This window comes from Mustelus asterias, chromosome 19 (assembly GCF_964213995.1).
Source record: "Mustelus asterias chromosome 19, sMusAst1.hap1.1, whole genome shotgun sequence".
Lineage (NCBI taxonomy): Eukaryota > Metazoa > Chordata > Chondrichthyes > Carcharhiniformes > Triakidae > Mustelus > Mustelus asterias.
Window position 1 is genome coordinate 3881969 of NC_135819.1, and position 25151 is coordinate 3907119.

At 45.2% G+C, this 25151-nt stretch overlaps 1 protein-coding gene across 4 annotated transcripts in view; it reads left to right on the plus strand.

The window, feature by feature from the left end:
• Positions 1 to 25151, plus strand: part of smarca4a (SWI/SNF related BAF chromatin remodeling complex subunit ATPase 4a) — a 111377-nt gene that overhangs the window by 40770 nt on the left and 45456 nt on the right. For all 4 annotated transcript variants that reach the window (XM_078234886.1, XM_078234887.1, XM_078234888.1 and 1 more), the window contains exons 12-15: positions 15830 to 15880; positions 18460 to 18590; positions 24071 to 24128; positions 24553 to 24612. In XM_078234886.1, coding sequence (XP_078091012.1) covers positions 15830 to 15880; positions 18460 to 18590; positions 24071 to 24128; positions 24553 to 24612 — 300 coding nt within the window. The remainder of the gene's footprint in view (positions 1 to 15829; positions 15881 to 18459; positions 18591 to 24070; positions 24129 to 24552; positions 24613 to 25151) is intronic.

The window sequence follows — 25151 nt, forward strand, 5'->3', positions numbered from 1 at the left end:
AGGGAGGGTGGAGGGCGATTGGGCCTGATCATCGGGGTGGGGGAATCGGGTCTGGCCCGAGGGAGGTCAGGTGGGCCAGCGATCGGTGATGGTGGGTGGGGCAGGGAGTTGCGGGGAAGGCCATGATTGGAAGCTGGCGATGGCGGGGGACAGATTGGCACATTTGCAGTGGCCCACTCAGTGTTATGCTGCCAACCTCTCGGGTGGGAATACAATATGGCCCCCCCCCACTTTCCAGAGTGAATCATGTTGAGGCATTCTGCATTGCTCAGATTGTCGGAGATTTGTTCTGGTAGGTACATCCAAAAAACGGGCAGGAAATACTCCCGTTATTCTGCCCACACAGCACTTAGTCTTGTCTTGGGAGAACCCCGGCCAATTTTATTTTCATTCAGTTTTCTCTCTGGCACTCTCACTCTTCTTACCCGTGTCATTTCCAGTGGGAGTCACGAGATAGTGATTGTAAATACCAACTGTAGCTAGTTTCCTTTCACCTTTTCCGAGGCCAACATTAGCACTGGGTGTGTGCAGCCTTACCTGTACCTCGATTCTTGTCATTTGAGCGACATGACCAGTCCTGCAAGTCTTATGATACCAAAAGGCAATTCTTGTACTCATACTGCGATCATTATGCTGTACGATTCTAGTTATTTGATTGTGCTGTGCTATATTCCAGGTGTTTGTGCTGTGTGATATTCCGGGTGTTTGTTTGTGCTGTGTGATATTCCGGGTGTTGGTGCTGTGTGATATTCCAGGTGTTTGTGCTGTCTGATATTCCAGCTGTTTGTGCTGTGTGATATTCCAGGTGTTTGTGCTGTGTGATATTCCGGGTGTTTGTGCTGTCTGCTATTCCGGGTGTTTGTGCTATCTGATATTCCGGGTGTTTGTGCTGTCTGATATTCCAGATGTTTGTGTTGTGTGATATTCCAGGTGTTTGTGCTGTGTGATATTCCAGGTGTTTGTGCTGTGTGATATTCCAGATGTTTGTGCTGTGTGATATTCCAGGTGTTTGTGCTGTGTGATATGCCAGGTGTTTGTGCTGTGTGATATTCCAGGTGTTTGTGCTGTGTGATATTCCAGGTGTTTGTGCTGTGTGATATTCCAGGTGTTTGTGCTGTGTGATATTCCAGGTGTTTGTGCTGTGTGATATTCCAGGTGTTTGTGCTGTGTGGTATTCCAGGTGTTTGCTTTCCCTGTGTGATATTCCGGGTGCTTGTGCCGAGTGATATTCCAGGTGTTTGTTTGTCCTGTCTGATAATCCGGGTGTTTGTGCTGTGTGATATTCCGGTTGTTTGTGCTGTGTTATATTCCGGGTGTTTGTGTTGTCTGATATTCTGGGTGTTTGTGCTGTCTGATCATAGAAATCATAGAAACCCTACAGTGCAGAAGGAGGCCATTCGGCCCATCGAGTCTGCACCGACCACAATCCCACCCAGGCCCTATCCCCACATATTTACCTGCTAATCCCTCTAAACTACGCATCTCAGGACTCTAAGAGGCAATTTTTAACCTGGCCAATCAACCTAACCCGCACATCTTTGGACTGTGGGAGGAAACCGGAGCACCCGGAGGAAACCCACGCAGACACGAGGAGAATGTGCAAACTCCACACAGACAGTGACCCGAGCCGGGAATCGAACCCGGGACCCTGGAGCTGTGAAGCAGCAGTGCTAACCACTGTGCTACCGTACCGTTTGTGCTGTCTGATATTCCAGGTGTTTGTGCTGTGTGATATTCCAGGTGTTTGTGCTGTGTGATATTCCAGGTGTTTGTGCTGTGTGATATTCCAGGTGTTTGTGCTGTGTGATATTCCAGGCGTTTGTGCTGTGTGATATTCCAGGTGTTTGTGCTGTGTGATATGCCAGGTGTTTGTGCTGTGTGATATTCCAGGTGTTTGTGCTGTGTGATATGCCAGGTGTTTGTGCTGTGTGATATTCCAGGTGTTTGTGCTGTGTGATATTCCAGGTGTTTGTGCTGTGTGATATTCCAGCTGTTTGTGCTGTGTGATATTCCAGCTGTTTGTGCTGTGTGATATTCCAGGTGTTTGTGCTGTGTGATATTCCGGGTGTTTGTGCTGTCTGCTATTCCGGGTGTTTGTGCTATCTGATATTCCGGGTGTTTGTGCTGTCTGATATTCCAGATGTTTGTGTTGTGTGATATTCCAGGTGTTTGTGCTGTGTGATATTCCAGGTGTTTGTGCTGTGTGATATTCCAGGTGTTTGTGCTGTGTGATATTCCAGGTGTTTGTGCTGTGTGATATGCCAGGTGTTTGTGCTGTGTGATATTCCAGGTGTTTGTGCTGTGTGATATTCCAGGTGTTTGTGCTGTGTGATATTCCAGGTGTTTGTGCTGTGTGATATTCCAGGTGTTTGTGCTGTGTGGTATTCCAGGTGTTTGCTTTCCCTGTGTGATATTCCGGGTGCTTGTGCCGAGTGATATTCCAGGTGTTTGTTTGTCCTGTCTGATAATCCGGGTGTTTGTGCTGTGTGATATTCCGGTTGTTTGTGCTGTGTTATATTCCGGGTGTTTGTGTTGTCTGATATTCTGGGTGTTTGTGCTGTCTGATCATAGAAATCATAGAAACCCTACAGTGCAGAAGGAGGCCATTCGGCCCATCGAGTCTGCACCGACCACAATCCCACCCAGGCCCTATCCCCACATATTTACCTGCTAATCCCTCTAACCTACGCATCTCAGGACTCTAAGAGGCAATTTTTAACCTGGCCAATCAACCTAACCCGCACATCTTTGGACTGTGGGAGGAAACCGGAGCACCCGGAGGAAACCCACGCAGACACGAGGAGAATGTGCAAACTCCACACAGACAGTGACCCGAGCCGGGAATCGAACCCGGGACCCTGGAGCTGTGAAGCAGCAGTGCTAACCACTGTGCTACCGTGCCGTTTGTGCTGTCTGATATTCCAGGTGTTTGTGCTGTGTGATATTCCAGGTGTTTGTGCTGTGTGATATTCCAGGTGTTTGTGCTGTGTGATATTCCAGGTGTTTGTGCTGTGTGATATTCCAGGCGTTTGTGCTGTGTGATATTCCAGGTGTTTGTGCTGTGTGATATGCCAGGTGTTTGTGCTGTGTGATATTCCAGGTGTTTGTGCTGTGTGATATGCCAGGTGTTTGTGCTGTGTGATATTCCAGGTGTTTGTGCTGTGTGATATTCCAGGTGTTTGTGCTGTGTGATATTCCAGGTGTTTGTGCTGTCTGATATTCCAGGTGTTTGTGCTGTGTGATATTCCAGGTGTTTGTGCTGTGTGATATTCCAGGTGTTTGTGCTGTGTGATATTCCAGGTGTTTGTGCTGTGTGGTATTCCAGGTGTTTGCTTTCCCTGTGTGATATTCCGGGTGCTTGTGCTGTGTGAGATTCCTGGTGTTTGTTTGTCCTGTCTGATAATCCGGGTGTTTGTGCTGTGTGATATTCCGGGTGTTTGTGCTGTGTGATATTCCGGGTGTTTGTGCTGTGTGATATTCCGGGTGTTTGTGCTGTATGATATTCCGCGTGTTTGTGCTGTGTGATATTCAAGGTGTTTGTCCTGTATAATATTCCAGGTGATTGTGCTGTGTGATATTCCGGGTGTTTGTGCTGTGTGATATTCCAGGTGTTTGTGCTGTCCGATATTCCGGGTGTTTGTGCTGTGTGATATTCCAGGTGTTTGTGCTGTGTGATATTCCAGGTGTTTGTGCTGTCTGATATTCCAGGTGTTTGTGCTGTCTGATATTCCAGGTGTTTGTGCTGTGTGATATTCCAGGTGTTTCTGCTGTCTGATATTCCGGGTGTTTGTGCTGTCTGATACTCCGGGTGTTTGTGCTGTGTGATATTCCAGGTCTTTGTCCTGTATAATATTCCAGGTGTTTGTGCTGTGTGATGTTCCAGGTGTTTGTCCTGTATAATATTCCAGCTGTTTGTGCTGTGTGATATTTCAGGTGTTTGTCCTGTATAATATTCCAGGTGATTGTGCTGTGTGATATTCTGGGTGTTTGTGCTGTGTGATATTCCAGGTGTTTGTGCTTTGTGATATTCCAGGTGTTTGTTTGTGCTGTGTAATATTCCAGGTGTTTAATTGTGCATTGTGATATTCCATGTGTTTGTGCTTTGTGCTATTGCAGGTCTTTGTGCTACATGATAGTCCAGCTGTTTATTTGTGCTGTGTGATATTCTTGGTCTTTATGCTGTCTGATATTCCAGGTGTTTGCGCTACATGAAAGTCCAGCTGTTTGTGCTGTCTGATATTCCGGGTGATTGTGCTGTGCGATGTTACGGATGTTTGTGCTGTGTGATATTCCGGGTGTTTGTTTGTGCTGTGTGATATTCCAGGTGTTTGTGCTGTGTGATATTCCAGGTGTTTGTGCTGTCTGATATTCCAGGTGTTTGTGCTGTCTGATATCCCAGGTGTTTGCTTTCCCTGTGTGATATTCCGGGTGCTCGTGCTGTGTGAGATTCCTGGTGTTTGTTTGTCCTGTCTGATAATCCGGGTGTTTGTGCTGTGTGATATTCCCCGTGTTTGTGCTGTGTGATATTCCAGGTGTTTGTGCTGTGTGATATTCCGGGTGTTTGTGCTGTCTGATATTCCGGGTGTTTGTGCTGTCTGATATTCCAGGTGTTTGTGCTTTGTGATATTCCAGGTGTTTGTTTGTGCTGTGTAATATTCCAGGTGTTTAATTGTGCATTGTGATATTGCAGATGTTTGTGCTGTGTGATATTCCAGGTGTTTGTGCTGTGTGATATTCCAGGTGTTTGTGCTGTCTGATATTCTGGGTGTTTGTGCTGTCTGATATTCCAGGTGTTTGTGCTGTGTGATATTCCAGGTGTTTGTGCTGTGTGATATTCCGGGTGTTTGTGCTGTGTGATATTCCGGGTGTTTGTTTGTGCTGTGTGATATTCCGGGTGTTTGCACTGTGTGACATTCCGGGTGTTTGTGCTGTGTGATATTCCAGGTGTTTGTTTGTGCTGTGCGATATTCCAGGTATTTTTCTGCTGTGTGATATTCCAGGTGTTTTGTGCTGTGTGATATTCCGGGTGTTTGTGCTGTCTGATATTCCAGGTGTTTGTGCTGTGCGATGTTCCGCATGTTTGTGCTGTGTGATATTCCAGGTGTTTGTGCTGTGTGATATTCCAGCTGTTTGTTTGTGCTGTGTGATGTTCCAGGTGTTTTGTGCTGTGTGATGTTCCAGGTGTTTGTGCTGTGTGATATTCCTGGTGTTTGTGCTGTGTGACATTCTGGATGTTTGTGCTGTGTGATGTTCCGGGTGTTTGTGCTGTGTCATATTCCAGATGTTTGTGCTGTGTGATACATCCAGGTGTTTGTGCTGTGTGATGTTCCGGGTGTTTGTGCTGTGTCATATTCCAGATGTTTGTTTGTGCTGTGTCATATTCCAGATGTTTGTTTGTGCTGTGTAATATTGCGGGTGTTTGTGCTGTGTAATATTCCGGATGTTTGTGCTTTGTGATATTCCAGTTGTTTGTTTGTGGTGCGTGATATTCCTGGCGTTTGATTGTGTGATATTCCAGGTGTTTTCTGCCGTGCGACATTCCAGGTGTTTGTTTGTGCTGTGTAATATTCCAGGTGTTTAATTGTGCATTGTGATATTCCAGATGTTTGTGCTTTGTGATATTTCATGTTTTTTTTGTGCTGTGTGATATTCTGGGTGTTTGTGCTGTGTAGATATTCCAGGTGTTTGTGCTGTGTCATATTCCAGGTTTCGTGCTGTGTGATATTCCCGGTGTATGTTTGTGCTGTGTAATATTCCGGGTGTTTGTGCTGTGTGATATTCCCGGTGTATGTTTGTGCTGTGTAATATTCCGGGTGTTTGTGCTGTGAGATATTCCAGGTGTTTTTTCGTGCTGTGTGATATTCCAGTGTTTGTTTTTGCTTTGTGATATTCCAGGCGTTTTTTTGTGCTGTGATATTACAGGTATCTGTTTATGCTGTGTAATATTCCAGTTGTTTGTGTTGATATTCCAGGTGTATGTGCTGTGTGATGTTCCGGGTGTTTCATTGTGCTGTGTGATATTCCAGGGATTTGTGCGGTGTGATATTCCGATTGTTTGTTTGTGCTGTGAGACATTCTGGCTGTTTCCTTGTGCTGTCTGATATTCCAGGTGTTTGTGCTGTGTGGTATTCCGGATGTCTGCACTGTGTGACATTCCAGGTGTTTGTGCTGTGTCATATTCCAGGTGTTTGTGCTGTGTGATATTCCAGGTGTCTGTTTGTGCTGTATGATATTCCAGGTGTTTGATCGTTTGATATTGCAGGTGTTTGAGCTGTGTGATATTCCAGGTGTTTGTGCTGTGTGATATTCCAGGTGTTTGTGCTGTCTGATATTCCAGGTGTTTGTGCTGTCTGATATTCCAGGTGTTTGTGCTGTCTGATATTCCAGGTGTTTGTGCTGTGTGATATTCCAGGTGTTTGTGCTGTCTGATATTCCGGGTGTTTGTGCTGTCTGATATTCCGGGTGTTTGTGCTGTGTGATATTCCAGGTCTTTGTCCTGTATAATATTCCAGGTGTTTGTGCTGTGTGATGTTCCAGGTGTTTGTCCTGTATAATATTCCAGGTGTTTGTGCTGTGTGATGTTCCAGGTGTCTGTCCTGTATAATATTCCAGCTGTTTGTGCTGTGTGATATTTCAGGTGTTTGTCCTGTATAATATTCCAGGTGATTGTGCTGTGTGATATTCTGGGTGTTTGTGCTGTGTGATATTCCAGGTGTTTGTGCTTTGTGATATTCCAGGTGTTTGTTTGTGCTGTGTAATATTACAGGTGTTTAATTGTGCATTGTGATATTCCAGATGTTTGTGCTGTGTGATATTCCAGGTGTTTGTGCTACATGATAGTCCAGCTGTTTATTTGTGCTGTGTGATATTCTTGGTCTTTATGCTGTCTGATATTCCAGGTGTTTGCGCTGTGTGATATTCCAGCTGTTTGTGCTGTCTGATATTCCGGGTGATTGTGCTGTGCGATGTTACGGATGTTTGTGCTGTGTGATATTCCGGGTGTTTGTTTGTGCAGTGTGATATTCCAGGTGTTGGGGTTTCTGATATTCCAGGTGTTTGTGCTGTCTGATATCCCAGGTGTTTGCTTTCCCTGTGTGATATTCCGGGTGCTCGTGCTGTGTGAGATTCCTGGTGTTTGTTTGTCCTGTCTGATAATCCGGGTGTTTGTGCTGTGTGATATTCCCCGTGTTTGTGCTGTGTGATATTCCAGGTGTTTGTGCTGTGTGATATTCCGGGTGTTTGTGCTGTGTGATATTCCGGGTGTTTGTGCTTTGTGATATTCCAGGTGTTTGTGCTGTGTGATATTCCGGGTGTTTGTTTGTGCTGTGTGATATTCCGGGTGTTTGCACTGTGTGACATTCCGGGTGTTTGTGCTGTGTGATATTCCAGGTGTTTGTTTGTGCTGTGTGATATTCCAGGTATTTTTCTGCTGTGTGATATTCCAGGTGTTTTGTGCTGTGTGATATTCCGGGTGTTTGTGCTGTCTGATATTCCAGGTGTTTGTGCTGTGCGATGTTCCGCATGTTTGTGCTGTGTGATATTCCAGGTGTTTGTGCTGTGTGATATTCCAGCTGTTTGTTTGTGCTGTGTGATGTTCCAGGTGTTTTGTGCTGTGTGATGTTCCAGGTGTTTGTGCTGTGTGATATTCCTGGTGTTTGTTTGTGCTGTGTGACATTCTGGATGTTTGTGCTGTGTGATGTTCCGGGTGTTTGTGCCGTGTCATATTCCAGATGTTTGTGCTGTGTGATATATCCAGGTGTTTGTGCTGTATGATATTCCAGGTGTTTGTGCTGTATGATATTCCAGGTGTTTGTGCTGTGTGATGTTCCGGGTGTTTGTGCTGTGTCATATTCCAGATGTTTGTTTGTGCTGTGTCATATTCCAGATGTTTGTTTGTGCTGTGTAATATTGCGGGTGTTTGTGCTGTGTAATATTCCGGATGTTTGTGCTTTGTGATATTCCAGTTGTTTGTTTGTGGTGCGTGATATTCCTGGCATTTGATTGTGTGATATTCCAGGTGTTTTCTGCCGTGCGACATTCCAGGTGTTTGTTTGTGCTGTGTAATATTCCAGGTGTTTAATTGTGCATTGTGATATTCCAGATGTTTGTGCTTTGTGATATTTCATGTTTTTTTTGTGCTGTGTGATATTCTGGGTGTTTGTGCTGTGTAGATATTCCAGGTGTTTGTGCTGTGTCATATTCCAGGTGTTTGTGCTGTGTGATATTCCAGGTGTCTGTTTGTGCTGTATGATATTCCAGGTGTTTGATCGTTTGATATTGCAGGTGTTTGAGCTGTGTGATATTCCAGGTGTTTGTGCTGTGTGATATTCCAGGTGTTTGTGCTGTCTGATATTCCAGGTGTTTGTGCTGTCTGATATTCCAGGTGTTTGTGCTGTGTGATATTCCAGGTGTTTGTGCTGTCTGATATTCCGGGTGTTTGTGCTGTCTGATATTCCGGGTGTTTGTGCTGTGTGATATTCCAGGTCTTTGTCCTGTATAATATTCCAGGTGTTTGTGCTGTGTGATGTTCCAGGTGTTTGTCCTGTATAATATTCCAGGTGTTTGTGCTGTGTGATGTTCCAGGTGTCTGTCCTGTATAATATTCCAGCTGTTTGTGCTGTGTGATATTTCAGGTGTTTGTCCTGTATAATATTCCAGCTGTTTGTGCTGTGTGATATTCTGGGTGTTTGTGCTGTGTGATATTCCAGGTGTTTGTGCTTTGTGATATTCCAGGTGTTTGTTTGTGCTGTGTAATATTCCAGGTGTTTAATTGTGCATTGTGATATTCCAGATGTTTGTGCTTTGTGATATTGCAGGTGTTTGTGCTACATGATAGTCCAGCTGTTTATTTGTGCTGTGTGATATTCTTGGTCTTTATGCTGTCTGATATTCCAGGTGTTTGCGCTGTGTGATATTCCAGCTGTTTGTGCTGTCTGATATTCCGGGTGATTGTGCTGTGCGATGTTACGGATGTTTGTGCTGTGTGATATTCCGGGTGTTTGTTTGTGCAGTGTGATATTCCAGGTGTTTGTGCTGTCTGATATTCCAGGTGTTTGTGCTGTCTGATATCCCAGGTGTTTGCTTTCCCTGTGTGATATTCCGGGTGCTCGTGCTGTGTGAGATTCCTGGTGTTTGTTTGTCCTGTCTGATAATCCGGGTGTTTGTGCTGTGTGATATTCCCCGTGTTTGTGCTGTGTGATATTCCAGGTGTTTGTGCTGTGTGATATTCCGGGTGTTTGTGCTGTGTGATATTCCGGGTGTTTGTGCTGTCTGATATTCTGGGTGTTTGTGCTGTCTGATATTCCAGGTGTTTGTGCTTTGTGATATTCCAGGTGTTTGTTTGTGCTGTGTAATATTCCAGGTGTTTGTGCTGTGTGATATTCCGGGTGTTTGTTTGTGCTGTGTGATATTCCGGGTGTTTGCACTGTGTGACATTCCGGGTGTTTGTGCTGTGTGATATTCCAGGTGTTTGTTTGTGCTGTGTGATATTCCAGGTATTTTTCTGCTGTGTGATATTCCAGGTGTTTTGTGCTGTGTGATTTTCCAGGTGTTTGTGCTGTCTGATATTCCAGGTGTTTGTGCTGTGCGATGTTCCGCATGTTTGTGCTGTGTGATATTCCAGGTGTTTGTGCTGTGTGATATTCCAGCTGTTTGTTTGTGCTGTGTGATGTTCCAGGTGTTTTGTGCTGTGTGATGTTCCAGGTGTTTGTGCTGTGTGATATTCCTGGTGTTTGTTTGTGCTGTGTGACATTCTGGATGTTTGTGCTGTGTGATGTTCCGGGTGTTTGTGCCGTGTCATATTCCAGATGTTTGTGCTGTGTGATATATCCAGGTGTTTGTGCTGTATGATATTCCAGGTGTTTGTGCTGTATGATATTCCAGGTGTTTGTGCTGTGTGATGTTCCGGGTGTTTGTGCTGTGTCATATTCCAGATGTTTGTTTGTGCTGTGTCATATTCCAGATGTTTGTTTGTGCTGTGTAATATTGCGGGTGTTTGTGCTGTGTAATATTCCGGATGTTTGTGCTTTGTGATATTCCAGTTGTTTGTTTGTGGTGCGTGATATTCCTGGCATTTGATTGTGTGATATTCCAGGTGTTTTCTGCCGTGCGACATTCCAGGTGTTTGTTTGTGCTGTGTATTATTCCAGGTGTTTAATTGTGCATTGTGATATTCCAGATGTTTGTGCTTTGTGATATTTCATGTTTTTTTTGTGCTGTGTGATATTCTGGGTGTTTGTGCTGTGTAGATATTCCAGGTGTTTGTGCTGTGTCATATTCCAGGTGTTTGTGCTGTGTGATATTCCAGGTGTCTGTTTGTGCTGTATGATATTCCAGGTGTTTGATCGTTTGATATTGCAGGTGTTTGAGCTGTGTGATATTCCAGGTGTTTGTGCTGTGTGATATTCCAGGTGTTTGTGCTGTCTGATATTCCAGGTGTTTGTGCTGTCTGATATTCCAGGTGTTTGTGCTGTGTGATATTCCAGGTGTTTGTGCTGTCTGATATTCCGGGTGTTTGTGCTGTCTGATATTCCGGGTGTTTGTGCTGTGTGATATTCCAGGTCTTTGTCCTGTATAATATTCCAGGTGTTTGTGCTGTGTGATGTTCCAGGTGTTTGTCCTGTATAATATTCCAGGTGTTTGTGCTGTGTGATGTTCCAGGTGTCTGTCCTGTATAATATTCCAGCTGTTTGTGCTGTGTGATATTTCAGGTGTTTGTGCTGTGTGATATTCCGGATGTTTGTGCTGTGTGATATTCCGGGTGTTTGTGCTGTGTGATATTCCAGGTGTTTGCCCTGTGGGATAGTCCAGGTGTTTGTACTGTGTGATATTCCAGGTGTTTGTGCTGAGAGATATTCCAGGTGTTTGATTGTGCTGTGTGATATACCAAGTGTTTGTTTGTGCTGTGATATTCCAGATGTTTTTACTGTGTGATATTCCGGATGTTTGTTTGTGCAGTCAGATATTCCAGCTGTTTGTGCTGTGTGATAATCCAGGTGTTTGATTGTGGGCTTGTGATATTCTGGATCTTTGTGATGTGTGAAATTCCGTGTGTTTGTGCTGTGTGATATTCCGGGAGTTTGCCCTGTGGGATATTGCAGGTGTTTGTGCTGAGAGATATTCCAGGTGTTTGTGCTGTGTGACATTCCGGGTGTTTGTGCTGTGTGATATGCCGGGTGTTTGCCCTGTGGGATATTGCAGGTGTTTGTGCTGAGAGATATTGCAGGTGTTTGTGCTGAGAGATATTCCAGGTGTATGTGCTGTTTGACATTCCGGGTATTTGTGCTGTCTGACATTCCGGGTGTTTGTGCTGTGTGATATTCTGAGTCTTGGTGCTGTGTGACATTCCGGGTGTTTGTGCTGTGTGATATTCCAGGTATTAGTTTGTGCTGTGTGATATATCCAGGTGTTGTGCTGTCTGGCATTCCGGGTGTTTGTGCTGTGTGATATTCTGGGTCTTGGTGCTGTGTGATATTCCGGGTGTTTGTGCTGTGTGATATTCCAGGTATTTGTTTGTGCTCTGTGATATTCCAGGTGTTTGCTTTCCCTGTGTGATATTCCGGGTGTTTGTTTGTGCTGTGTGATATTCCTGGTGTTTGTTTGTGCTGTGTGATATTCCAGGAGTTTGTGCTGTGTGATATTCCGGGTGTTTGTTTGTGCTGTGTGATTTTCCAGGTATTTTGTGCTGTGTGATTTTCCAGGTGTTTGTGCCGTGTGATGTTCCCGGTGTTTGTTTGTGCTGTCTGATGTACCAGGTGTTTGTGCTGTGATACTCCAGGTGTTTGTTTTCTCTGTGTGATATTCCAAGTGTTTGTTTGTGCTGTGTGACATTCCGGATGTTTGTGCTGTGTGATGTTCTGGGTGTTTGTGCTGTGTGATATATCCAGGTGTTTGTGCTGTGTGATGTTCCGGGTGTTTGTGCTGTGTCATATTCCAGATGTTTGTTTGTGCTGTGTGATATTCCAGGTGTTTGTGCTGTGTGATATATCCAGGTGTTTGTGCTGTGTGATGTTCCGGGTGTTTGCTGTGTCATATTCCAAATGTTTGTTTGTGCTGTGTCATATTTCTGGTGTATGTTTGTGCTGTGTAATATTCCGGGTGTTTGTGCATTGTGATATTCGAGGCGTTTGATTGTGTGATATTCCAGGTGTTTTCTGCCGTGCGACATTCCAGGTGTTTGTTTGTGCTGTGTAATATTCCAGGTGTTTAATTGTGCATTGTGATATTCCAGATGTTTTGCTGTGTTATATTTCATGTGTTTTTTTGTGCTGTGTGATATTCTGGGTGTTGTTGCTGTGTGATATTCCAGATATTTGTGATGTGTGATATTCCAGGTGTTTGTGCTGTGTGGTATTCCAGGTTTCGTGCTGTGTGATAGTCCAGGTGTTTGTGCTGTGTGATATACCCGGTGTATGTTTGTGCTGTGTAATATTCCGGGTGCTTGTGCTGTGTGATAGTCCAGGTGTTTGGGCTGTGTGATATTCCCGGTGTATGTTTGTGCTGTGTAATATTCCGGGTGATTGTGCTGTGTGATCTTCCCGGTGTATGTTTGTGCTGTGTAATATTCCGGGTGTTTGTGCTGTGTGATATTCCGGGTGTTTGTGCTGTGTGATATTCCGGGTGTTTGTGCTGTGTGAGATATTCCAGGTGTTTGTGCTGTGTGATATTCCAGGTGTTTGTTTTTGCTTTGTGATATTCCAGGTGTTTGTTTGTGCTGTGTGATATTCCAGGTGTCTGTTTGTGCTGTGTGATATTTCAGGTGTTTGATCGTTTGATATTGCAGGTGTTTGAGCTGTGTGATATTCCAGGTATTTCCTGCTGTGTGATATTCCAGGTGTTTTGTGCTGTGTGATATTCTAGGTGTTTGTTTGTGCTGTGTGATATTCCGGGTGTTTGTGCTGCCTGATATTCCAGGTGTTTGTGCTGTCTGATATTCCGGATGTTTGTGCTGTGTGATATTCCGGGTGTTTGTGCTGTGTGATATTCTGGGTGTTTGTGCTGTGTGATATTCCGGGTGTCTGTGCTGTGTGATATTCCGGGTGTTTGTGCTGTGTGATATTCCAGGTGTTCGTGCTGTCTGATATTCCGGGTGTTGTGCTGTGTGATATTCCGGGTGTTTGCACTGTGTGACATTCTAGGTGTTTGTGCTGTGTGATATTCCAGGTGTTTGTTTGTGCTGTGTGATATTCCAGGTGTCTGTTTGTGCTGTGTGATATTTCAGGTGTTTGATCGTTTGATATTGCAGGTGTTTGAGCTGTGTGATATTCCAGGTATTTCCTGCTGTGTGATATTCCAGGTGTTTTGTGCTGTGTGATATTCCAGGTGTTTGTGCTGTGTGATATTCCGGGTGTTTGTGCTGTCTGATATTCCGGATGTTTGTGCTGTGTGATATTCCGGATGTTTGTGCTGTGTGATATTCCGGGTGTTTGTGCTGTGTGATATTCTGGGTGTTTGTGCTGTGTGATATTCCGGGTGTTTGTGCTGTGTGATATTCCGGGTGTTTGTGCTGTGTGATATTCCAGGTGTTTGTGCTGTCTGATATTCCGGATGTTTGTGCTGTGTGATATTCCAGGTGTTTGTGCTGTCTGATATTCCGGGTGTTTGTGCTGTGTGATATTCCAGGTGTTTGTGCTGTCTGATATTCCGGATGTTTGTGCTGTGTGATATTCCGGGTGTTTGTGCTGTGTGATATTCCAGGTGTTTGTGCTGTCTGATATTCTGGATGTTTGTGCTGTGTGATATTCCAGGTGTTTGTGCTGTGTGATATTCCAGGTGTTTGTGCTATGTGATATTCCAGGTGTTTGTTTGTGCTGTGTGATATTCCGGGTGTTTGTGCTGTGTGATATTCCAGGTGTTTGTGCTGTCTGATATTCTGGATGTTTGTGCTGTGTGATATTCCAGGTGTGTGTGCCGTGTGATGTTCCAGGTGTTTGTGCTGTGTGATATTCCTGGTGTTTGTATTGTGTGATATTCCAGGTGTTTGTGCTGTGTGATATTCCAGGTGTTTGTGCTGTGTGATATTCCAGGTGTTTGATTGTGCTGTGTGATATTCCAGGTGTTTGTTTGGGCTGTGTGATATTCCAGGTGTTTGTTTGGGCTGTGTGATATTCCAGGTGTTTGTGCTGTGTGATATTCCAGGTGTTTGTTTGTGCTGTGTGATATTCCAGGTGTTTGTACGGTGTGATATTCCAGGTGTTTGTTTGTGCTGTGTGATATTCCAGGTGTTTGTGCTGTGTGATATTCCAGGTGTTTGTGCTGTGAGATATTCCGGGTGTTGTGCTGTGTGATATTCCGGGTGTTTGTGCTGTGTGATATTCCAGGTGTTTGTGCTGTGTGATATTCCAAGTGTTTGTTTTCTCTGTGTGATATTCCGGGTGTTTGATTGTGCTGTGTGATATTCCAAGAGTTTGTTTGTGCTGTGTGATATTCCAGGTTTGTGTTTGTGCTGTGTGGTATTCCAGCAGTTTGTTTGTTCTGTGTGGTATTCCAGATGTCTGTTTGCGGTGTGTGATATTCCATATTTTCTTTTGTGCTGTGTGACATTCTGGGTGTTTGTTTGTGCTTTGTGATATTCCAGGTGTTTCTGTTGTGTGATATTTCAGGTGTTTGTGCTGTGTGATATTCCAGGTGTTGTGCTGTGTGATATTCCCGGTGTATGTTTGTGCTGTGTAATATTCTAGGCGTTTGTGCTGGGATATTCTGGGTTTTTTTGTGCTGTGTGATATTCCAGGTGTTTGCGCTGTGTGATATTCCAGGTGTTTGATTGTGCTGTGTGATATTCCGGGTGTTAGTGCTGTGTGATATTCCAGGCATTTGTGCTGTGTGATGTTCCGGGTGTTTGTGCTGTTGATATTCCAGGTGTTTGTGCTGTGTGATATTCCGGGTGTTTGTGCTGTGTGATATTCCAGGTGTTTGTGCTGTGTGATATTCCAGGTGTTTGTGCTGTGTGATATTCCAGGTGTTTGTTTTTGCTGTGATATTACAGGTGTCTGTTTATGCTGTGTAATATTCCGGGTGTTTGTGCTGATATTCCAGGTGTTTGTGCTGTGTGGTATTCCGAATGTTTCATTGTGCTGTGTGATATTCCAGGAATTTGTGTGGTGTGATATTCCGGGGGTTTGTGCTGTCTGATATTCCAGGTGTTTGCAATGTGTGACATTCCGGCTCTTTGTGCTGTGTGATATTCCGGGTGTTTGTGCTGTGTGATATTCCAGGTGTTGGTGCTGTGTGATATTCCAGATGTTTTTGGTGTGATATTCCAGGAGTTTGAGCTGTACGGTTTTCCCAGTGTTTGTTTGTGCTGTGTGATATTCCAGGTGTTTGTGCTGTGTGATATTCCGGGTGTTTGTGCTGTGTGATATTCTCGAGTGTTTGTTTGTGCTGTCTGATGTTCCAGGTGTCTGTTTGTGCTGTGTGATATTCTGAGTGTTTGTTTGTGCTGTGTGATATTCCAGGTGTCTGTTTGTGCTGTGTGATATTCCGGGTGTTTGTGCTGTGTGATGTTCCAGCTGTTTGTTTGAGCTGTGTGATATTTCAGGTGTTTGATTGCTTGATATTGCAGGTGTTTGGGCTGTGTGATGTTCCAGGTATTTTGTGTCTGATATTCCAGGTGTTTGTGCTGAGATATTCCAGGTGTTTGTGCTGTGTGATATTCCACGTGTTTGTTTGTGCTGTGTGATGTTCCAGGTGTTTGTGCTGTCTGATATTCCAGGTGTTTGTGCTGTCTGATATTCCAGGTGTTTGTGCTGTTTGATTCCGGCTGTTTGTGCTGTGTGATTCTGGTTTTGGCATTGCACTTCCATTTCATTTTATATTTTTTTCATCACTACAGAAGCAGGAAAATGTGGATGGATTGGGTTCTGCCGTTGGTCCTGATGGTGAGGTAAGTGATTGGAGACTGTCACCTTGGGGGTGCAAGTATTGACAATTGTGCAATACTCATAGAATCATAGAATTGCTACAGTGCACTAATTGGCATTCACCCAGTTTGTTTCTTTTGCTGTGAGTCTGAGTTTTTAAAAGTTATCCTTTCACTGGGACAGGTGACGGATATTTAGCCCCTCAAGTCTGTTCAACTATGTAGTCAAATCATGATCTGTATCTTAAGTCCATCTATCCAACTTGATTCCATAATCCTTGATTAACAAGCATCTATCAATATCAATTCGAAAATTTTCAAATGTCACACCTTTTTCTTCGGGGGAAAAGTTCCAGATTTTCACCATCATTGTGTGATGAAGTGCTTCCTGACATCATATCTCTGCTTATTACCAGTTAATGAACAACTCACTTCCTTTCACTATTTTTCAGTAAGAAGTCTCACAACACCAGGTTAAAGTCCAACAGGTTTATTTGGTAGCACGAGCTTTCGGAGCGCTGCTCCTTCATCAGGTGAGCACAGGATTTGGTTCACAAACAGGGCATATATAAACACAGGATAAAAGCAAATTACTGTGGATGCTGGAATCTGAAACCAAAAGAGAAAACGCGGGAAAATCTCAGCAGGTCTGGCAGCAATGGCAAGGAGAGAAAAGAGCTGACGTTTCGAGTCCAGACGACCCCCATCAAAGCTTTGACAAAGGGTCATCTGGACTCGAAACATAGGCTCCCCTCTCTCCCCACAGATGCTGCCAGACCTGCTGAGAACCTCCAGCATCTTCTCCTTTGGTGTCATATATAGACACAAACTCAATTACAAGATAATCGTTGGAATGCGAGTCTTAACAATTAATCAAGTCTTTACAGGTACAGACAATGCGAGTGGAGAGAGGGTTAAGCACAGGACAGTTAGTGAGATTTTGCAAGGCAAGTCGTGGGGGTTACAGATAGTGTGACATGAACCCAAGATCCCGGTTGAGGCCGTCCTCGTGTGTGGAACTTGGCTATCGGTTTCTGCTCGGCGATTCTGCGTTGTCGTGTGTCTTGAAGGTTGTCTTGGAGAACGCTTACCCGAAGATCGGAGGCTGAATACCCTTGACTGCTGAAGTGTTCCCCGACAGGAAGGGAACACTCCTGCCTGGTGATTGTCGAGCAATGTCCGTTGTTGTAGAGTCTGCATGGTCTCGCCAATGTACCATGTCTCGGGACATCCTTTCCTATAGCATATCAGGTAGACAACATTGGCCGAGTCGCAAGAGTATGTACCGTGTACCTGGTGGATGGTGTCCTCACGTGAGATGATGGCATCCATATCGATGATCCGGCACGTCTTGCAGAGGTTGCTGCGGCAGGGTTGTGTGGTGTTGTGGTCACTGTTCTCCTGAAGGCTGGGTATTTGCTGCCTACAATGGTCTGTTTGAGATTGCACAGTTGTTTGAAAGAGGTCGGTTCGGTTTTTCGCTGTGGCGCGTCGGAACTCTCGATCAATGAGTCAAGTGCCATATCCTCTTATGAGGGCATCTTTCCGTGTCTGTTGCAATCCTCCTCATCTGAGCAGATCCTGTGTATACAGAGGGCTTGTCTATAGGGGATGGTTTCTTTAACGTGTTTAGGGTGGAAGCTGGAGAAGTGGAGCTTTGTGAGGTTATCCGTGGGCTTGCGGTACAGTGAAGTGCTGAGGTGACCGTCCTTGATGGAGATGCGTGTGTCCAAGAATGCAACTGATTCTGGAGAGTAGTCTATGGTGAGTCTGATGGTGGGATGGAACTTGTTGATGTCATCATATAGTTGTTTCAGTGATTGTTTGCCGTGAGTCCAAAGGAAGAAAATGTCATTGATGTAGTGGGTAGATATGGGGGTAGGGCCTGGGTGGGATTGTGGTCGGTGCAGACTCGATGGGCCGAATGGCCTCTTTCTGTACTGTAGGGTTTCTATGATTTCTATGATTTCTTCTATGTATCGAGCGTAAAGCGTCGGTTGAAGAGGTCTTGTTCAAACCTGTGCATGAAGATGTTGGCATATTGAGGTGCGAATTTGGTCCCCGTGGCTGTTCCGTGTGTCTGGATGAAGAACTGGTTGTTGAAGGTGAAGACGTTGTGGTCCAGGATGAAGCGGATGAGTTGTAGAATTGCGTCTGGAGATTGGCGGTTGTTAGTGTTGAGTACTAAGGCAGTTGCAGCAATGCCGTCGTCGTGGAGGATGCTGGTGTAGAGTACCGAGACATCCATTGTAACGAGAAGTGTTCCTGGTTCAACTGCTCCATGGGTGCTGAGTTTCTGTAAGAAGTCCGTAGTGTCGCGACAGAAGCTGGGGGTTCTTTGTACAATGGGTTTCAGGATGCCCTCGACGTAGCTGTCCCATTGCCTGATATGATGGGACTATTGTTGTCATCAATAGAGGATCTTGCTTGGCTAGTTCAGAGGTTACCATGAGTTTACCACAGGTTGAAAGGATAACTTTTAAAAACTCAGACCCACAGCATAAGAAACAAATTGGGTGAATTGGCGGATTTTGTTGATGGCCTAAAAAACTGCAACAGGAAAGCAGTTATTTATTTACTGAAAAATGTTCTCTTACCTTCAGCTCTTGGATGAAACCAGCCAGATGAGCGATTTGCCAGTGAAAGTGATTCACGTGGAGAGTGGCCGGATTCTGACCGGTGCCGAGGCACCAAAGGCTGGACAGCTGGACACCTGGTTGGAAATGAATCCTGGGTAAGTAAAGTGCACTGTATCTCCTCTGGCTGCTGAGGAACTTATTATACTGAACCCAAACGGTCTCTTTTCCTTCAGCCACCTTCTTAATCACCACTGCTGCTTTCCATTACCAGTCCTCTGGGCCAGGCACAGCCTGAGAGCATGTTACTGTGTGACTGAGTTAGCCTCCTGTGGTTTGGTAGGAACACTGGAGCAGGAGAAGACCATTCAGCCAATTGAGCCTGCTCCACCATTCAATACAATCATGGTTGATCATCCACTTTACTGCTCTTTTCACCACACTATCCCCCATATCCCTTTATGACACTGGTATTGAGTAATCTGTCAATCTCTGCTTTAAGCATACTCAATGACTGAGCTTCTACAGTCTCTGGGGTAAAGAATTCCAAAGATTCACAATCCTCTGAGTAAACAAATTTGTCCTCACCTTGGTCCTAAGTGGCTTCCCGCTTATTTTGAAATTGTGTCCCCGGTTCTAGACTCCCACAACCAGGAGAAACATCTTCCTGCATTTACCCTTTCTATCCATTTAAGTATTTTGTAGGTTTCATAGAATCCCTACAGTGCAGAAGGAGGCCATTCAGCCCATCGAGTCTGAACTGACCACAATCCCACCCAGACCCTATTCCCATAATCCCACATATTTACCCTATTAGTCCCCCTGACACTAAGGGTCAATTTAGCATGGCCAATCTACCTAACCTGCACATCTTTAGACTGTAGGAGGAAACCCACGAAGACACGGGAAGAATATGCAGACTCCACACAGACAATGACCCGAGGTCGGAATTGAACCCGGGTCCCTGGCACTGTGAGGCAGCAGTACTAACCACTGTGCCACCGTGCTGCCCATCAATTAGTTCACCTCTCATTCTTCAAAACTCTATAGAATTCAGGCCCAGTTTCTCCAATCTCTCTTTGTAGGGTAGTGCCGCCATCCCAGGATAGAGTCCAACGAACCTTTGTTGAACTCCCTCATTGTCAATAATAGCCTTCCTAAGATAAGAGGACCAAAACTGCACACAGTACTCCAGGTGCATTCTAACCACGGTTCTGTACAATTGAAACAAAAATTTACTACTCCTGTACTCAAATCTTCCTGCAATAAATGTTAACATATTCTTAGTATCGGAGGGACTAGCTAGGGTAATGCATGGGGTTATGGGGGAAAGGGCCTGGGTTGGGATTGTGGTCGGTGCAGACTCGATGGGCCGAATGGCCTTCTTCTGCACTGTAGGATTCTATGATTCTATGATATTATAATAAGCATAATACTGCGGATGCTGGAATCTGAGACAAGAACAGAGAACATTGGAAAAACTCAGCAGGTCTGGCAGCATCTGTAAGGAGAGAAACAGAGTTATATTTTTGAGTCATAGACTCTTCATCAGAACTAAAGGGAGGGAGAATGTGACACATGCCCACTCACTAAGTCTGTCTGAATCCTCTTGAGGCTGCTGCTTGAATCTTCCTCACAATACACATTCCCACCCAACTTTGTCTCATCCACGAACTTGGAAATATTACATTTGGTCCTCGTGTCCAGATTATTGATATATATTGTGAATAGCTGGTGCCCAAATGCTAATTCTTGCGATACCCCACTGGTCACAACCCCCCAGTGTTTTCTGCCTGTTAACCAAAGCTTAATGCATGGCAGTATATTACCTCCATCCCATGTGCTTTAATTTTACTAGCCAGCCTCCATAAGACATAGGAGCAGAATTAGGCCACTCGGCCCATCGAGTCTGCTCCGCCATTCAATCATGGCTGATATTTTTCTCATCTCCATTCTCCTGCCTTTTCCCCATAACCTCTGAACCCCTCATTAGTCAAGAACCTATCTATCTCTGTTTTAAAGACACTCAATGACCTGGCCTCCACAGCCTTCTGCGGCAAAAGAGTTCCACAGATTCACCACTCTCTGGCTGAAGAAATTCCTTCCCATCTCTGTTTTAAAAGATTATCCCTTTAGCCTGAGGTTGTGCCCTCTGGTTCTAGTTTTTCCTACGAGTGAAAACATCCTCTCCACGTCCAGTCTATCCAGGCCTCGCAGTATCCTGTAAGTTTCAATAAGATTCCCCCTCATCCTTCTAAACTCCAACGAGTACAGACCCAGAGTCCTCAACCGTTCCTCATGCTCTTCATTCCAGGGATCATTCTTGTGAACCTCCTCTGGACCCTTTCCAAGGTCAGCACATCCTTCCTTAGATACGGGGCCCAAAACTGCTCACAATACTCCAAATGGGGTCTGACCAGAGTCTTGTACAGCCTCCGAAGTACATCCCTGCTTCTGTGGGCACTTAACGTTCTGAAAATTCAAGTATACCACATCCATCAACTCCCTTTTATCAAATCTGTGAGTAACATCCTCAAAAAACTCCCAACAGATTTGTTAAACGTGATTTTCCATTATAACTTCATGTTGACTATGCCCAATCAGATCATTATTATCCAAATGTTAATTTATCACATCATTTAGATAGTTACCAGCATTTCCCTAGCACTGATGTAAGGCTAACAGATCAGTAGTTCTTTGTTTTCTTTCTCCCTCCAACTAAATGCTTTTGAAGTAATGTCAGAAATGCAACAACCAATTTGCACACAGCAAATTTCACAAACCGCAATGTGATAATGACTAACCTGTTTTTGTGGTGTTAGTTGAGGGATTAAACATTGACCCAGTACATTGGGGAGAATTTCCATGCTCCTCTTCAAAATAGTGGCTATGGGATCTTTTACATCCAACAATGTGAATGGCAGGGCCTTGCTTTAATATCTCATTCAAAAGATGGCAATCCTGAAAGTGCAGTTCCTCAGTACTGCAATGGAAGTATCAGCCTAGATTTTTGTGCTTCAGTCTCTGGATTGGGACTTGAACCCACAACCAAGGCTCTGATGTGAGACTTCTACCACTGAGGCACAGCTGAGACCAAGTGTGAACCATGGGGAAATGCCATGGTTCACTTGCATGGATGGGAAACCTGGGCCTAGAAATCCTTTAGATTCCTGAGATGCATGCAACTTCTGGAGTAATTTGGGAAATCCCATGGGTTAAAGTGCAGCACTTGACAGGGAAAAGTGCCGAAGGAAAGTGGAGGATTTTCAAGGAATGTTTGTCTGGAGCTCTGCATGACAACGTTCCGATGAGACAGGGGGGTGTTGGTAGGGTACGGGAACCGTGGTGCACGAAGGTTGTGATGAACCTGGTAAATAAGAAAAGAGAGGCGTACAGAAGGTTCAGAGAGCTAGGAGGTGTTAAGGATTTAGAGGAGTATACGCGATGTAGGAAGGAGCTTAAGAAGGAAATTAGGAGAGCGAGAAGGGGTCATGAGAAGACCTTGGCGGGTAAGATTAAGGAGAATCCCAAGGCTTTCTACAAATATGTCAAGAGTAAAAGGATGAGATGTGAAGGCATAGGACCCTTAAAAGGTGAAGGGGGAAAAGTTTGTGCGGAACCGTTAGAAATGGCGGAGGTGCTTAATGAATACTTTACCTCGGTATTCACGGTGGAAAGGGATCTGGGTGGTTGTACTGCTGGATTGCGGAGGACAGAAAGGATCGAGCATGTGGACATAAAGAAAGAGGATGTGTTGGAACTATTGAATGGCATCAAGGTTGGTAAGTCGCCGGGACCGGATGGGATGTACCCCAGGTTACTGTGGGAGGCGAGGGAGGAGATTGCGGAGCCTTTGGCGATGATCTTTGCATCGTCGATGGAGACGGGAGAGGTTCCGGAGGATTGGAGGATTGCGGATGTGGTCCCTATATTCAAGAAAGGGAACAGGGACAGCCCGGGAAATTACCGACCGGTGAGTCTAACCTCAGTGGTTGGTAAGTTGATGGAGAGGATCCTGAGAGACAGGATTTATGATCATCTAGAGAAGTTTAGTATGATCAAAAGTAGTCAGCACGGCTTTGTCAGGGGCAGGTCGTGCCTTACGAGCCTGGTTGAGTTCTTTGAAAATGTGACCAAGCACATTGACGAAGGAAGAGCGGTGGATGTGGTCTATATGGACTTCAGCAAAGCGTTCGATAAGGTCCCCCATGCAAGACTTCTTGAGAAAGTGAGAGGGCATGGGATCCAAGGGGCTGTTGCCTTGTGGATCCAGAACTGGCTTGCCTGCAGAAGGCAGAGAGTGGCTGTGGAGGGGTCTTTCTCTGCATGGAGGTCAGTGACCAGTGGAGTGCCCCAGGGATCTGTTCTGGGACCCTTGCTGTTTGTCATTTTCATAAATGACCTGGATGAGGAAGTGGAGGGATGGGTTGGTAAGTTTGCTGACGACACCAAGGTAGGTGGTGTTGTGGATAGTTTGGAGGGATGTCAGAAGTTGCAGCGAGACATAGATAGAATGCAGGACTGGGCGGAGAAGTGGCAGATGGACTTCAACCCGGATAAGTGTGTGGTGATCCATTTTGGCAGATCCAATGGGATGGAGCAGCAGTATAAAATGAAGGGTACCATTCTTAGCAGTGTAGAGGATCAGAGGGACCTTGGGGTCCGGGTCCATAGGACTCTTAAATCGGCCTCGCAGGTGGAGGATGCGGTCAAGAAGGCGTATGGCGTACTAGCCTTCATTAATCGAGGGATTGAGTTTAGGAGTCGGGAGATAATGCTGCAGCTTTATAGGACCCTGGTTAGACCCCACTTGGAGTACTGCGCGCAGTTCTGGTCACCTCATTACAGGAAAGATGTTGAAGCCATTGAAAGGGTGCAGAGGAGATTTACAAGGATGTTGCCTGGATTGGGGGGCATGCCTTATGAGGATAGGTTGAGGGAGCTTGGTCTCTTCTCCCTGGAGAGACGAAGGATGAGAGGTGACCTGATAGAGGTTTACAAGATGTTGAGGGGTCTGGATAGGGTGGACTCTCAGAGGCTATTTCCAAGGGCTGAAATGGTTGCTACGAGAGGACACAGGTTTAAGGTGCTGGGGGGTAGGTACAGGGGGGATGTCAGGGGTAAGTTTTTCACTCAGAGGGTGGTGGGTGAGTGGAATCGGCTGACGTCGGTGGTGGTGGAGGCAAACTCGTTGGGGTCTTTTAAGAGACTTCTGGATGAGTACATGGGATTTAATGGGATTGAGGGCTATAGATAGGCCTAGAGGTGGGGATGTGATCGGCGCAACTTGTGGGCCGAAGGGCCTGTTTGTGCTGTGGCTTTCTATGTTCTATGTTCTATGTTAATGAGGCATGGAAACCCACAAGTGATAGGTTCAAACCCAGATCGGTGTCATGTTAGCTAATCTCAATCAATGGGGCCCTCCAATTAGATTCAGTGTCCCTGGACCAAGGGAAAAAAAAAATCAGCTAGGATTTCTCCTGCCTCACTGCCCATGTGGAACAAAACCAGGATTGGAGGGAGAATGTGCAAGGTGCCCCCAATGCCCCACTCCACCTTCCCCAAACATGGGATGCTTGGTGGCTTGATTCCCCCTCCCAGTACTCCATCTAACATTTTTGTCATTCCTTCTGAGTAGGTATGAGGTGGCTCCACGCTCCGACAGTGAAGACAGCGGCTCTGAGGAAGAGGAAGAGGTGAGAGCAAAAAAAATGGAAGCACAACCTATCTACTGAGCATATGGACCTCAGGGAGCATTATAATGGGAATCATTCCCAGTCGCCAGCCCAGATTATTCTTCCAGTTCTTTTAGATTTTCTTTACTGATTTTAAAAACCACTGATGATATTAAGCTGCATAGTGCTAAAAGCAATGATCATTATCTCACTGGGTCTCACTCCCTGATACTGACACTGTGTTTTATCCCTTTTGTCCTGGCGGCATTTTAAAGTCTCCACTGCAGTTTTACATCTTTTGTCTCCAAAATGCTCCAGCAGACAAAATGGGGAGGGCTGTTTGGGAAAGTTGCCAGCTGGAGGTGGGCGACTGCAAACTGTTGATTTTTTTTTGGATGCAGTGCTTTTATTTTTTTTTCATGAACTGTCTTTAAAATCACGTCAGGATACGACAGACTGGAGGCTGCTAATCATGTCGGAGGACAGGTCTCGTTCGGGACTCCTGGTAAGCATATTAGAACAAGCATAAGGGTTCCATGAGTCTTCACGTTGCTTGTGAACGAACTGGCTAATTCTGCTCTGGAATGGGAGGGGTGGTGACCCCCAACCCTTTTGCTGCACTCCTGAGGGCACTGACTCTTGCTGGGGTACAGTTTCCTCACTCACCAAGCACCCTCTGGTACCTAAGACAGCTAATCTGCAGAGCAAAGGGTGAGAGAAAGAGAGAGACAGAGTCATTATCATTTCTGATACCCTCCACATATCTAATAGTCTGTGCAAATTTTAAACTTAGACTGGCCTAATATGTTCTCATCCAGTATCCACACTTTCCGAGCATTGGCTGATTATTTTCCCTCCCATCTCTAAGCCAGTATCACAGAGATGAATTTCATGGCTCTATCATTGCAATCAGCTATCTAAGACCTGTAAATTGAATCTCAGACCTCCTGGCCAATGATCAGGATACTATATTTGACACTATATTCATTGAGCTACCAGCGGATTTGGAAAAATCACGTTGTTTAACTAGATTTGTCCCTTGAT